This window comes from Neopsephotus bourkii, unplaced genomic scaffold (assembly GCF_033783945.1).
Source record: "Neopsephotus bourkii isolate Nb327-2 ecotype Australia unplaced genomic scaffold, CSIRO-AGI_Nbou_v1 NB_659, whole genome shotgun sequence".
Taxonomy (NCBI): Eukaryota; Metazoa; Chordata; class Aves; order Psittaciformes; family Psittacidae; genus Neopsephotus; species Neopsephotus bourkii.
In genome coordinates, this window is record NW_026901158.1 from 8,194,603 (window position 1) to 8,208,269 (window position 13,667).

General features: G+C 45.2%; 1 protein-coding gene across 2 annotated transcripts in view; it reads right to left on the minus strand.

The window, feature by feature from the left end:
• The window catches only part of PAPPA (pappalysin 1), a 368,516-nt gene that overhangs the window by 37,735 nt on the left and 317,114 nt on the right, over positions 1-13,667 (minus strand). For both annotated transcript variants that reach the window (XM_061352951.1, XM_061352950.1), the window contains exons 14-15: positions 9,016-9,184; positions 2,190-2,373 (exon numbers count right to left, since the gene is read on the minus strand). In XM_061352951.1, coding sequence (XP_061208935.1) covers positions 2,190-2,373; positions 9,016-9,184 — 353 coding nt within the window. The remainder of the gene's footprint in view (positions 1-2,189; positions 2,374-9,015; positions 9,185-13,667) is intronic.

A 13,667-nucleotide genomic window follows, 5' to 3' on the forward strand; every position in this document is an offset into this window, starting at 1 on the left:
GTGCTTTTTATTTCAATTTTGAGCCTTTTTGAGCAGCACCTGTTAGTATTAGAGTCACTACTCCAACACAATGAGGAGCCATTCTCAGCTGGGGACAATCAGTCCTTGGGGACTACTGTGATAAATACGATTCATAATACTCATTAGAGACTCATTTTCCTTAGGAAGCTTTCTTGGCCTGCACCTCAAAGGTAAAAGGTACAATAGATCTATTTGCCTCTGCTATGACCTACTTGACTTCAGAAGGTTAAGCTAAAAGTAGCCTAGTCTCAGTGTATTTTACATTCTTTGTTATTTTATATTGTATGTTGAAAAGGAATAAGCTTTTCCTAAGAAACAAAGCACAGCTATGAGCCCCTAACCCTTCAAAAATCCCTAATACTCTATTGAAATCCCCAAGCATTGCTGCAGGAACTCTTCTCAACCCACAAGGCATATTTTCAACACTAAGCCAACTTCGGGAGTTATCCCAAATAATACTGACAAACTGCTAACCCCAGAGCAATGCCACCTCTCTGAGAGGAAAGGAAAAGACTGGAATTCAAAGAAGAAGAAAACAAAAGGCTCTGGAGGGCTCAGGAAGGTATGTAGAGGAGCCCTCCTGCCCTATCCACAAAGATAAGAGAAGCTGCATTCAATCAGGCCTGGCTTTCTCTTTCCCCTCCCCAACTGCAGATGATTGCAGAGGCACTCTGTGCCGAAGGGAGCTCTTTTCTAGAGCACCAGCATGCTCCTGTGCTCTGACTCATGCAGCAGCTCTGCAGCCCAGCCATGGTGATATCATACTTGCCACTGCAAAGTGATAAGCTGTGACATTACCAACAGTGGCTGTCATGACGTCAGTGATTGAATTAGGCATGAGTCACTCCAACGCCATTCTCCAGAAGCTTAGTGGCAACATCTATTAGTCATCACCGATGGCTCTACACCAAATGGTGCCTTTACCTCACAGCTCACAGGGTTTCAGGACAAAAGGGTAGTGATCCTACACACCAGAGCTGCACACCCTTGCCAGGGGGTTGGTTATCATCCCTCCAGCTCCCCCCATCAGAGTCATCAGCTAAAGCTGTTGTTGGTCATGATGAGTGTCATTGTTTGCACTGCTGCCCTCAAAAAATTCCAGGCATTTTTAGTGAAAAAACACCTCTTGTTGAAGATAACCTTTATGAACAGGAAAAGGGAATTCTTTGATAAAAATCTCCATTTAAGTAGTTTGAACTTTCACTGTGTGTTGGCTGCTTGTGGTTACCCTCCTAAATAAGAGGTAAAAGAATTAAGCAATTCAGTTATATATGAAGAAACCAACATATCCCTTCACTGAAATGAAAAATACTTCCCATACCTCTTTTGAGATTTGCAATGAATCCTAGCAGAAAAGGTGATACCTCGTGTACAGAACAACTTATACAGCCTTTGTACCTGAGTTGGCAACAGCAGTTGAGATTACTCCAGTGCAAGATGACAAGTTCATTTGGCTGTAAAGTTCTTTCAAATGAACAATGATATCTTTTTGTGTTTCCTGAGGACCAGATCAAAAAGGGTAATGTGCCAGTGAGCAGGAGTTGATAGCGCTGAGAGGATGATGGGGATGCTTGCAGAGAGGCAGCAGGGAAGAAGGTGGGGAGGAAAGGAAAGAAGGCAGCAGAGTGTGTTATTTTTAAGGAATAAACCATTGTAGAGAGTCACAAACAAGAAGAGGAGAGAAAGGTCAGAGGGAGAGCAAGATGAGTGTGGAGAAGGAAGAGAGGAAATAGGGTAGATTAGGAAAAACAGTGATGGGGATGGTGCCGCTGGGACATGGGACTTTTCAGTCTCCTGCCTTTCTAAATACATGGAGGACACATAAAAGAGAGATAGACACAGAAGAAAGAAGGCATGGGAAAGAAGATGAGAGAGCTCAGTTTGATTTATCCCCATGACTTTTCCATGTTTTGGTTGTATGGAAGTAATATTCACTGTCATTACTGCCTGGCCAGCCGTGATCAAGGAAAGGTCAAAGTAAGGTAATAGAGAGATGCAAAAGAACTTAACTTCTAATATAAATAAACCTTCTCATAGAGTCTCATCATTCTTCATACTTAAAATATCATAAATAATTCTAAATCAACAGCAGAAGTTGCACAGATTACTAGGAGCAGTCTGTGTTAACAGTGTTCTCCCCAGGTCACCCCATAGACAGCCTCTGATACCTTTCAGAAGAGCAGGAGGTCGGCAACTGAAGGAGCACTTCTTGCCAAAGGTGGTCCCCTCGCTGCAGTTGAAGGTGGCTGGATAGACATGGTATTGGTCTGGGACACCACAATCCACAGGCTCACAAGTCACCTGTTTGTTCCACTTCCCATCCGTGCAAGTCATGGTGATGCTGGACTCCATCTGGAAAAAGACATATATGCCTACAGCCACCAGAGCCAGGCAAGATCAAAACCATTCCAAGCCTAGTAACAGCCATTAATGTGGCCACGAGTTAAGGCACACTGGGCCTGACCTCTACCATCACCATTTGGACAGTAGCTACTAAATACAAGTTCCTACAAGAGTGTCAGAGAACCAGGATGGATTTCTGTCACACTTGGGGTGAGAAACCAAAGTGCTTCAATATAAACAGCAGAGCAATACAAATAATCAGAACTCTTGTCTGTGTTGCCTCCTGAGACAAGCCAGGAAGCTGGCTGAGCTGTTTGGAGCTGTTTGGAGCTGACAGCCATCCCTGGTCCCTGTCACTGTGCCGTGACACAGCCACACCAAGGGGATCCCTGTGTACTTCTCAGAAGTCGAACTCGCTCTTGGGTTTGAAGTAAAAGCCAACCTGACATGAACCCATTTGGGACTCCCATCTGAGGCTCTCCCAGGAGGTGTCAGTCACCCTTGGACTGGGGCACCAAGGGAAGTGGCCAGAGACATGTCAACATTGTGTTCATATGCTGACAGCTGCTATGGCTTCTACTGTCAGAGTGCCCCAAGGCTCCAAATGAAACCAGGACCCTGCTGTCCTGGCACTGGGGACCCAAATACCCAAGGAGACAGGTTTTTGCCTGGAGAGACCTGCAATGGAGATACCCAAGAGCATCCTGCCCATACATTTACCTGGCACTTGAGAGGTCAAATACAGAGCCAGTGCCTGTGCTGTGACTTCCCTAAAGTCTCTCTACACCATAGCTATACAGATGCTACATTTCTATGGATTTAAGGAATAATCCAAACATTATTATGCTTTGTTAATCTTCACTAACAGGCTTGTAGGACTACAAAAGCTAATAAAGCACCCAATGTCTTGTTATTTATTACAGAGGCTGATCTGTACCAGTGGAACTGCCCAATAAGGATGCTGGGGAGGGACTCTTTATTAGGGACTGTAGTGATAGGACAAGGGGTAATGAGTTAAAACTTAAACAGGGGAAGTTTAGATTGGATATAAGGAAAAAGTTCTTTCCTGTGAGGGTGGTGAATGGGTTGCCCAGGGAAGCTGTGAATGCTCCATCCCTGGTGGTGTTCAAGGCCAGGCTGAACAGAGCCTTGGGTGACATGGTTTAGTGGGAGGTGTCCCTGCCTATGGCAGAGGATTGGAACTGGATGATCTTAAGGTCTTTTCCAATCCTAACTATTCTATGGTTCGAATGCAGCAGATTGAAATCCTGAAGTGCTAGGGAGAGAGAAAATAAGGGGTGGGGTAGGGGTGGTGGTGTTGGTGGTGGTAAAGGAGCCACCTACAGCTAAGATGAAGAATTTACTGGGTGACCAAAGGGCAAACAGATGTTGACAAAGAGACCAAACAAGATGTCTATTTCCTAATTAAAAAGGGAAAATTAACAACTGGAAGTGAAGAATCTCAAAGCAAGACCCTTGATTCTATACCAGAATAAAGAGAAGGACAGAAGAAAAAAGAATGCGAGAAACCCAAACACAAGAAGGGGAAGATACCATCGAGGAATCTGACCGAGCCGTAGAGCAGCACTGCTCTGCCTCCAGGGAATTTCTTATTCAGGGCTGGTAGGCTCACAGGAGATTTGCACTGCTGACCATTGATCTGGGTTTATAAAAGGAAGGGGAATTTTTCTAGCACACATCAAAGGGACCTGGATTCCCTTTTTGCAAAAACACCCTAATGGTTCCAACAGAAGTTCAGACCTGTCTCCCTTTGATATATGGTTGCATGCAGAATGGAAAAAGCAGTCTCAGAGCTGAGAAACTGGACACTTCCCCAGTGGGCACAAAACCCCTTTTCTAGACCATGGAGTTTATTTAAACAGGGAGCACTGCTGATGGAAAAAAATGTTGTTTCTGCAAACTCAGTGTAGCACATTCTGGGATTCCCAGAGCGCTCAGGTGAAGGGACACTCTGTGCTCTCATTCCCACTCATTTTGCTCCCCAGTGGCTATTAGTTCTGCCTTTGTTGTTGGTGGCTATTAGTTCTGCCTTTGTTGCCAATCAGAACACCTGCACCATTAAAGAGTATATATAATCTGCAGCCAGTTGATAACTGGAAGATGATTGTGCTTCCAGGAAGTTGTGGTGTGATGGCCACAGCAGAAGGGATGATACAGCGTATTTCCATCTATTCATAATGGAGACGCACAGCATCACGACCACATTTGCACTCCAGGCTCAGCTGCCCCAGCATTCAGCAAAGCCTCCATTTCCCTTCAGAGATGCTATCATCAAATAACACTCCAGCACCTCAACAGCGGGAGGTTAAAACATAAACCCAAGCTACTGATGTCAGGGGCTATCCAAACGTTATGGAAAAGACATGGGTCTTGCACTGGATCTTGCTGGATGCTGAATCCACACTAAGCACAAGGAAGGGATAGGAGATTTCAGTTATTGGTATTAGTGTGATCTAGTTTAGGAATAAATGATACTTCCTGCTAGCTGATAGTGGCTGCTGAGACACACTATGGTGCACAAGGGAGTTTCTCTGATGAAAGGGTTGAACATCAGATGTACCTCTACAGAACACCAAAGAAAAGGTGCAAATTCAGGATCAGGGATACAACACAACCATTTAAACAGAAGCAGTATCTGTGCATGACAGTCACAGCTCATGGAAAATGGGCCAAGCTAACATTTGTGAGACTATTTCAGCTGCAGCCGTGGTCTTTGTTAGCAGAAAGCTAACATGGGGTTTTGCCCTATGGTACTTTCCCAACAAAAACACCAAACCAAATCTGGAGGAGTCCTCTCCTTCCAAACTCATATGGCTTTTCCTCTTCCTGGCACACTGGCAAGGCCATTCCCACATAGAGGAGCTGTGCCCGTGTGGGTAAGATCCTGGCTTCTCAGCTTTTTCCAGTAATTTGTTCCACACTTTGTATGATGGAAGCTGAGGTTTTCAAGGTCAGACATAATAATGGCACATTTTAGAGCATGTCTATCATGTCATCATTTCAAGCAATAGGAGCACATGCACTTCTGTGGCAGAACATAGCAGAACATTCCCCTCAATGGAGACAAAGACCAGTGGCTTTGATTGAAAGCACAGGAGGGGACAGCCCTACCATGGAAATCATTGAAGATGGCACTCACCAGCCTTCAGCTTGTCCCTGTTGTGATGTCCCACCTGAAGGTGGGATCACTGCAGTGCCCAGGGGCAGGACCCCAGGCTGCTGAGCCGGAGCTCATCTCTCCCCACCACCACACTGAACCTCAGGGGTATTTCCAGTTGACTTGGCCTGAGCAGTGCTGCCTTCAGCTCCAACACTGGGTGTTAGCAGCAGCATCTGCATCTGCCTTTGCAGATCTCCCACCCGAAGCCTGAGCAGACACGTGCCTGTTTCGCCTGTCTGATCTGACAAGGTCACCCAGCTCACAGCAGTCCACACGAAGCGCTTGGCTTTCTCATCTGGTTTATTAGCTGTCACTTTGGGCACTTTGTGCTGCTTTGACTGGCATCACAGCAACCGCTTCCCTTCATGTCCTGCCTTCCAAAAGAGCCTTACGCAAGGAGGGAGGGCGGGTGAGGAGGAGAAAAAGAGGACAAAAAAGGGCCTCCAAAGATACAGTGAAGAGGATGCAAACTTTAACTAATCTGGTGCCAGAAAGATTTGTTCCTTGGGACTTTTAACAGCCTGGGAGAATTCGTGTCTCCTTCCTGCTGCCCAAGATCCCAGCCGGCTCCTTCTTCCAGCGATGCTTCACGTGTGAAGTTTCCTCTCCTTAAAAATGAACAGCTGTGCCCTCCCCTCTAAGTATTCTTCCACTTCTGCCCACTACTGTGCCTCTAATTGAACCCACATGAGCCGCGCTTTCTTTTCCTGGCATGATTGATGATGCCTTTGCACAACATTAGGGAGCTGCTGGGTTTTAAATAACACCTCTTGACCAGAGCAGCAGTGGTGGTGGCTTCAAGGAGAGATGACAACAGTAACTGAATGAGCGGGGCTTTCAGTGAAGGACAAGAGGAGAGCAGTGAAAGACAAAGAGGGAAAAAAGGAAGAAGAGAAGAAAGAGCATTGGAGTTGTCATGGGGGTGGGAAGAAATCGGGGGGAAATGAAAACATCCCGAGATCTTCTTTGTGAGAAAGGCACATGAAGGATTTTGTTCCATCACTATGAAAACCCTTTTTCGACCATGTTGTTGCTGAAGTCCCTCAATGGGATGAGAGAGCCCAAGAGCCTGCAAACAGCTCAGCTTTTTTGTATTTTCAAACAGTTTCTCCTGTGCATGGTGCTGATGGGTTTTAGGGTTTGGTGATTTTATGGAGTTTGAAGAGAATTTGGAATGGGAGCTTCTCAGAGAGCAGAGATAAATGAATTTCTTGCCCTAAGCCTGATTAAAATGGTGGCTTCAGAAGACACAGAGGCCAGAAAGTGCAGAAACTGTTAAGAAGACGTTCAAAGCCCCCTCAGATGTAAAAGACTGATTTGAAATGTGACTTGTGCCCCTGCATCTCTGAGGTGCTTTTGAAACTTTTGCTTTTAATTCTCTGCTCACGCCTTTTTCCTCTGCCTTTCAGTGAAATACAGAAGACAAATGCTGTTCAGGTGCTAAACCAGGGTGTCATCTTCATCAGCATGTGGTGGTCATGGGCTGCTGATGTTCAGTCTGCTCGTTGAGACATTGCACCTCACCTCAGCCTCCTTCCTACCCAAGAGTGTGAAACATCAGCAGAGCTACTTTCCTTCGTCCTCTTCCTTATGTAGCCTCCCACACTGTCAGTTAAATGAGACAGAATGACCTCTAGATCCTCAAATCAGCCAAACAAGCAAACTACGCAACTAAATGACAACAGTGAAACAACCAACAATCAGCGTAAGGTCCCTCAATCACAGCAGAACGTCCCTCTGACCATAGATAACAACCCACAGTGCCCTATCTAATCTCCAAATGCTTGTGGTCAGAAGAGGATCTGAAGGAACTGTGGAAGAAGCACAATGCAATTCGATACAACACAATATGAGAAATCCAAGCCATGGATTCTGGACTTTCTTGGATAACTAATTGCTTGCCTACATGTTCCAGAAGTTCTGATTTGAAGCACCTGACACAAAGACATAAAAAAAGATGATAGTGAAAGAAACTGTCTGTTCCTTTTCAACGGATCTCCAAAGCACATGAGTATATTTTTAAAGCATGCATTTAATGTGCTCAGCTGAGCATGGATGTCTTTAAGATGCTCCACTTGCAAAACAAAACCATCGGCCTCAGGGGTTTTATCGGTGGAAAAAAGACGATGAAGTGCAATAGTAGACCAGGGTGAGAGGAAGCATGTTGTAATAGGCAGTGAATCACATTAGGTAGGGGTGCTAAAATCCTCCACTCCTGTCATATGAGTCTGATCAAGGCTCTGAAACCAAATTTCTCAGAGCAAAACCATATACAGTTGGCTGAGCATCTCCAAAAGGTACTTTCTGAATGTAAGTAACATGTTTAGGCTGTTTTATTTACCTTGGGACTCCTGTGTGCTCAATGCACAGATCCCTTCCAACTGTTTCCTGGTTCAGCCATTCAGGCTCATTTGAGAACTTGTTTTCTGTTGTGTAAAAATGCTCAGCTGGAGCTGGGGTTCTGGTGCTGATGCCAATTAGGATGGAAGAGGCCCAGCTCATGGGGTCCTGTATTTGTTTTGTAATTGAGTTGAAAGGGCTGACTCATTCCCCTCCACTCTGGCTCCCTCCTCTGTGAGCTCATGAAGAACACAAATACAGACAGGCTGCTGAGCACACTGCCTGCCCCAGCTCTCCCAGCCCTACATGTGTGTGTGCTGCCCAGACAACATGTGAGAAGATGGGGAAACCACCCCCATGTCCTGCTCATAGACTGGGGTGTCTGCCCTGAACCCTGCTCCCAATGGCATGCCAAGGGTGGGCCATTCATCACATACACCTCATCCACCTCCCCCAGCACAAAGGACCTGAATTTTATATTAAGTTTTGAAGAAATTGATAGTTTTCCTCAATACCCCACTCACTACATCAAGACATGCTGCTTTGGTAGGACTGGATTATTAATGCATGGCTTAGAGAAGATGGGGAGCACTCCCCGGCTCACTGGGAGTAGGATTTTGGTGCTTTGTTTGAAAGCAAAGGGGTCTGGGTGCTTTTTCAACCCCCTTGCTCCCCTGCATTTCTGCAGTGTCAGGGTGTGGTTGGGAGCAGATAGACTGAAACCCTGCAAAGGAGTTAAGACATTGTTAGCTTCAACCCAAGGGATAAAATGAGGTATTTTGACCAGAAACTGGTTATGCAAAACCACAAACACCCCACCCCCCAAAAAAACAACCTAAGAAGCACTGCTTGGCTGAGTAAAACCAGTGAGATCAAAGAAGGCCTGAACACATATTTAAACCTTTTGGGTTGAAAACTTCTAAATTTGAGGGACATCTGAGCTTTGCTCACTGTCAGTCCCTCTTCCTACACAGTGAGATGGCTCCTATTCTGATGAGAAGTACTTGGGTAAGGCCCCATCCCAAAGGCTGAGCTGAGATTTTGGGGTTTAGACTCACTTATTTCTCAATCTCTTCACATCTCTTTGCTCATCCCTGCTTTGTGGGTCACACGAAACCAACAGAACAAACCTGGTTCTTGCTGAGATCATCGTCCCGCTGGACCTGCAGAGTGTAGCCCGCCTTGCAGCTCACGTTGCATTGGGCCCCGTTGTACCACCCGCCGCCGGAGCAGTCCAGCAGCGCATGCTCAATCTCCAGCTTCTGGCAGTCGGTGGCTTCGCAGGAGTAGTGGACACAGCTGGGGGGGGAGGCAGGAAGTGGTATTTTCAGTCAGTTCATTTCATTTAGTCCATAAAATCAAGCGTGTCTGACTGACAAACTCATCACTTGTCCCACAGTATGTACACAGGCTGCATATTGAACCCAGCTCACCAAGGAGCAGCCCTCTAGTTATGTGCTCAGGACAGGGACAGTGGTAGTGGTGATGATAACAAAGCAAATTACAGGTATTGTGGCAAAAGGGAAAAGTCTGCCAGTTCTTCACAGTTAAACTTCTGTTCTGAAATATTCAACTGCACTGTGGCTTTCCTACTCCTGCACCAACATCCGTCCATCCATCCATCCATCCATCCATCCATCCATCCATCTATCCATCCATCCCACAAAAACACTCTCCCTCCAAGAACAGTCCTTATGCCCCATCCAATTTAAATCCCAGCTGAATTTAGGACTGCCTGATAGTTCTAGTGATAAGCGTGCATGTGTGTACGTGTGAGGAGGGGGTTCTGTGATAGACACTCTTATCTATGAGAAACTCGATTGAAATCAACACATTCATTTCATTCCACTTCACGAGGAACACCAAACATCAGCTGTGTAGCTGTGTTGATAAGCTCTTATCAAGCTCAGCAGCAAGCTGTCACTTCATATCTCTCCAGTTGCTGTCCTGCCATCCATAAAATGTTTTCTTGGATGAAAACTGCTCTCCCTACAGTTAATTATTGTAGCATTAAGCACAAGTTGTAAAAAGAGGTTTTGGTTTTATTTTGTACACACAGAGATGTCTGACTGACACAAAATCTTTCACCATCTCTGGTGACGTGAATCAAACATTGCAGCACATGTCCCTCACCTAAAGGGCAATGAAAATGCTGAGAGTCCTAAAGCATTTAAGGGTAGATTCAGTAGATACAAGGAAGAGATTTTTTACAATGGGTGGTAAGACACCGGCACAGGTTGCCCAGAGAGTTGGTGGATGCGCTATCCCTGGGAACAGTCAAGGTCAGGTTGGACTAGGCTCTTAGCAACCTGATCTAGTTGAAGATGTCCCTATTTATGGTAGAGGGTTGGACTAAATGGCTTTTAAAAGTCCCTTCCAATCCGAACTAATCTATGATTCTATGTGCAAGGATGTTTGGCTGGATTAGAGACAAAATCTCTGGGATAAGGATTCTACAAGGTTATTTGCCTCTCCTGAAAACTAAAATGAGTTTGATTTGAATACAGTTAAATTAACTTGGAGGAGGGAAAGCCTCAACTTATTTCACCATCTGCATGGATAGGGAAGAACCTGAAACACAGAAAGTTATAGAAAGAAGGGAAAGCAATGCATCAATACACATATTTTGAAATGGATTACAAGCAAGCTATTCCTGTCTCCTAGAAAAAGCACTAACAACCATAAAAACCCCATCCACCTTAGTAAGCACAGGACTTAGCGTATCCATGATGTTTTGCTGTGTTCAAAGCATTGTGCAGACATTATCTAATTAATTTTCATTGCACCCCAGTGAGACACCTGGGCTGGCATTGTTATCCCCATGTTACTGATAGAGAAGCACATCTGCACATGTCTCCACTGAGCCCTAGATCAGATTAAATGACAGTATTATGTACCTCCACAACTCATTGCTCTGTCCCAGACTAGTGCTATATGGGAAGTGCCCGCTGCTTGTAATTTAAAGTTGCTTGTTCACTGCAGCCCTTCCCTGGAGTGTGATGAGCCATAAACAATTTCTACGTTCAGAAAGATCTTATTTCCTCACTGTGCACAAAGTATTGCCGCTGACAGGCCTGAGGCAGGAGAATTCCACTTCTGTGTTGGCCAACTTGATACACTTCTATGCAACAAACAGAGCCCCATCTATCAGCACTGCAACTGTGATGCTCATTACTTCTGTAGGACAGATGATCCTCTGCCGGAGCTGACCTACACAGGCATCATGCTGTCAGCAGGATCACCCCTGCCCCATACCAAGGGTTTCATGCATGCTTTCCAGACACTGTGACTGACTGACATACAAATTTATACTGCCATGGATCTCATTTTGCACTGACCCATAAGACTGTGGATGCAATGGTGGAATCATAGAATCAACCAGGTTGGAAAAGCCCTTTAATCCCATCCAGTCCAACCATTCCCCAGCACTGCCAAGGCCACCACTAACCCAGGGCACTGAGGCCTCGTCTCCAGGGTGTGTGAACACTTGCAGGGACGGTGACTGCAGCCCTGCCCTGGGCAACCTGTTCCAATGCCTGAGCACCTCTGGGGAAGGAATCGCTCCTCAGCTCCATCTAAACCTGCCCTGGTGCAGCTTGAGGCTGTTACCTCTTGTCCTAAAGAAGAACAAGTGGACAGCATATGGTAGTGTGCAGGTAGTCTCTTGCAGAGAAGTGAGATGAGAACACCCATTTGCAACTGTCTTTAAATGCCCAACATGAATCACTCAGGAGTGTGAACCACAGACTTGACTTGGGCAGCAGCCCCCAGGCAGCCTTATGTGCTGTGGCTCCCTGAGCAGAGCAGTACCCCTACCACTCACCTCACAGCACCGCTAACTGAGTAAGTCACCAATCAACACCAGCAGGAATATCTAAACACGGATGTTGAATGAGAGCATAAACCATGAATGATGTCTTGCTGAACCTTCCCTTCGTGTTCCAGTTACACCTCCCCATGACAGCTGCCACTTTGCTCCCCTCTGTTTTTCAGATGGTGAGGCTGCAATATGAGTGGCTCCCGTGCCAGGGCTCCAGTGATGAGGAAGTTGACTCATTGAGGAAAAAAAGCAAGGACAATTGCCAAGCCATTCTCAGAAGCACATATTGCGAACCTTGACTGCCCATTGCAAAACTCCCGCAAAATCTGAAAACCTTTTTGCACTAAAGTTGGAAAAATAAAATAATAGCAGACCTATTTAATTTAATACTGATGTGAATCAATGTGCTACACATTGATGTAGCACTGAATTCAGCCTTGAATGGCTTCAGAGGGTAGGATAAGTCTAAGGAAACCTTTGCGATTTGCACAAAGGGAGATGTAGAGCAACGTCACCGCAGTCAGTGGCATTGCTTTTCATTGCCATCAATGTAAAGGAGAAAAAGAATCTGCTTTTTTGAGTTCATATCAGGACACCAGATGAGCAAGCCTGGTCTTAAAAGTCCTGCAGAACTGAAACGCCACAGACAAAGGCATTAAGAAACACTTATTGTGATGTTCTTCTCTCTGTTTACAAGTCCCCTTGTGGTCTTCTTAAATGGCCAGGGAACATTTTTAGCCATCCCCCTCCAGGCTCCAGATTATGCCTTGGTTAGCAGATCATCTGGGCAGCTCTCTCTGTCTGTAACTCTATATGAATGACTTCAGTGACAAACAATACAACCATTCACTTTTAGTAAAAAAACAACCACTGCCACCAAATGGTTCCAATTTAAATACTTCTGGTTCTCTAGCTACTGCTTCCAATTTGGTATCAGCTACTGTCAGCTGCAAATCCCAGTGAAGTTTGAAGTCACGATCTTGAACTGAGTTCTGCAAACGCAGAATGACCAAGGAGAAATGAATATCTCCAAGTAGGAAGTTTAGACAAAGAACCCATCACATCCCTATTGAAGAATTGTGGGTTGCAGGAGCTCGTGCATGGGTACTGCCATTGAAGAGTGGTTAATCATCACATGCTCCAGAAGCTATGCTTTCCTCAAGAAAGAAACAATATAGAGTATCTGAGAATGAAATCACTTCTACTTTAACGCATGCTGATTCCTGGCATGGGACAGCTTATCCCATTTTCTTGAAATCAAAATTGGGTGACTTCATCAAAACTGCCTATTTTAAATCATCCCTGATCTATCCTAACTTCCCAAATGTCCCTGGGAATTGATTCCCTGTGTATGATCTGGTCTGGATGAAAGCAATATAAGGGACCCAAGGACCACCTTTATGATTTGCTGATATATATATAAGAAACAAGTGTTGGTGCCTAGGATATTCCTTCACAGTGTTTGTTATATGAGGTCCACCTCAGGGTTCACCTATTCCTGTTCTTGCCCTGGTAGTGTATGATTGCCTAAAGCAACATTTTCACACCCAGGTGAGTGCAAGAAGTAGTGGATTTCTTGCATGCATTCTACTGACTGCAGCACGTTACAAATATAGATCCAGGCAGAGGGTTTCCATGATGTAAAAAAAGCCCTCAACTGAGTTAGCTTCACACATAGGCTAAGGTTCTGAGCCAGTTCTTCCTTTATTCACATCCATTCTGCCCATCCCTAATCTAAATGAGCTCAGTCATTAGCCTCTAAATCTTTATTTCTCTGTGCCAATATTGGCTTTAATTCAGCAAGGCACTTAAATATGTGCTTAACTTCAAAAGCATGGTTAAGTCCCACTGATAGATTTGGCTACAAGGGGATGTAAGCAAATAGCTAAAGGCTTTGCTAAATTGGGGTCTTAGTGACACAATCCTAGAAACATTTGTATTTTAACATGTTTATAGAGAATT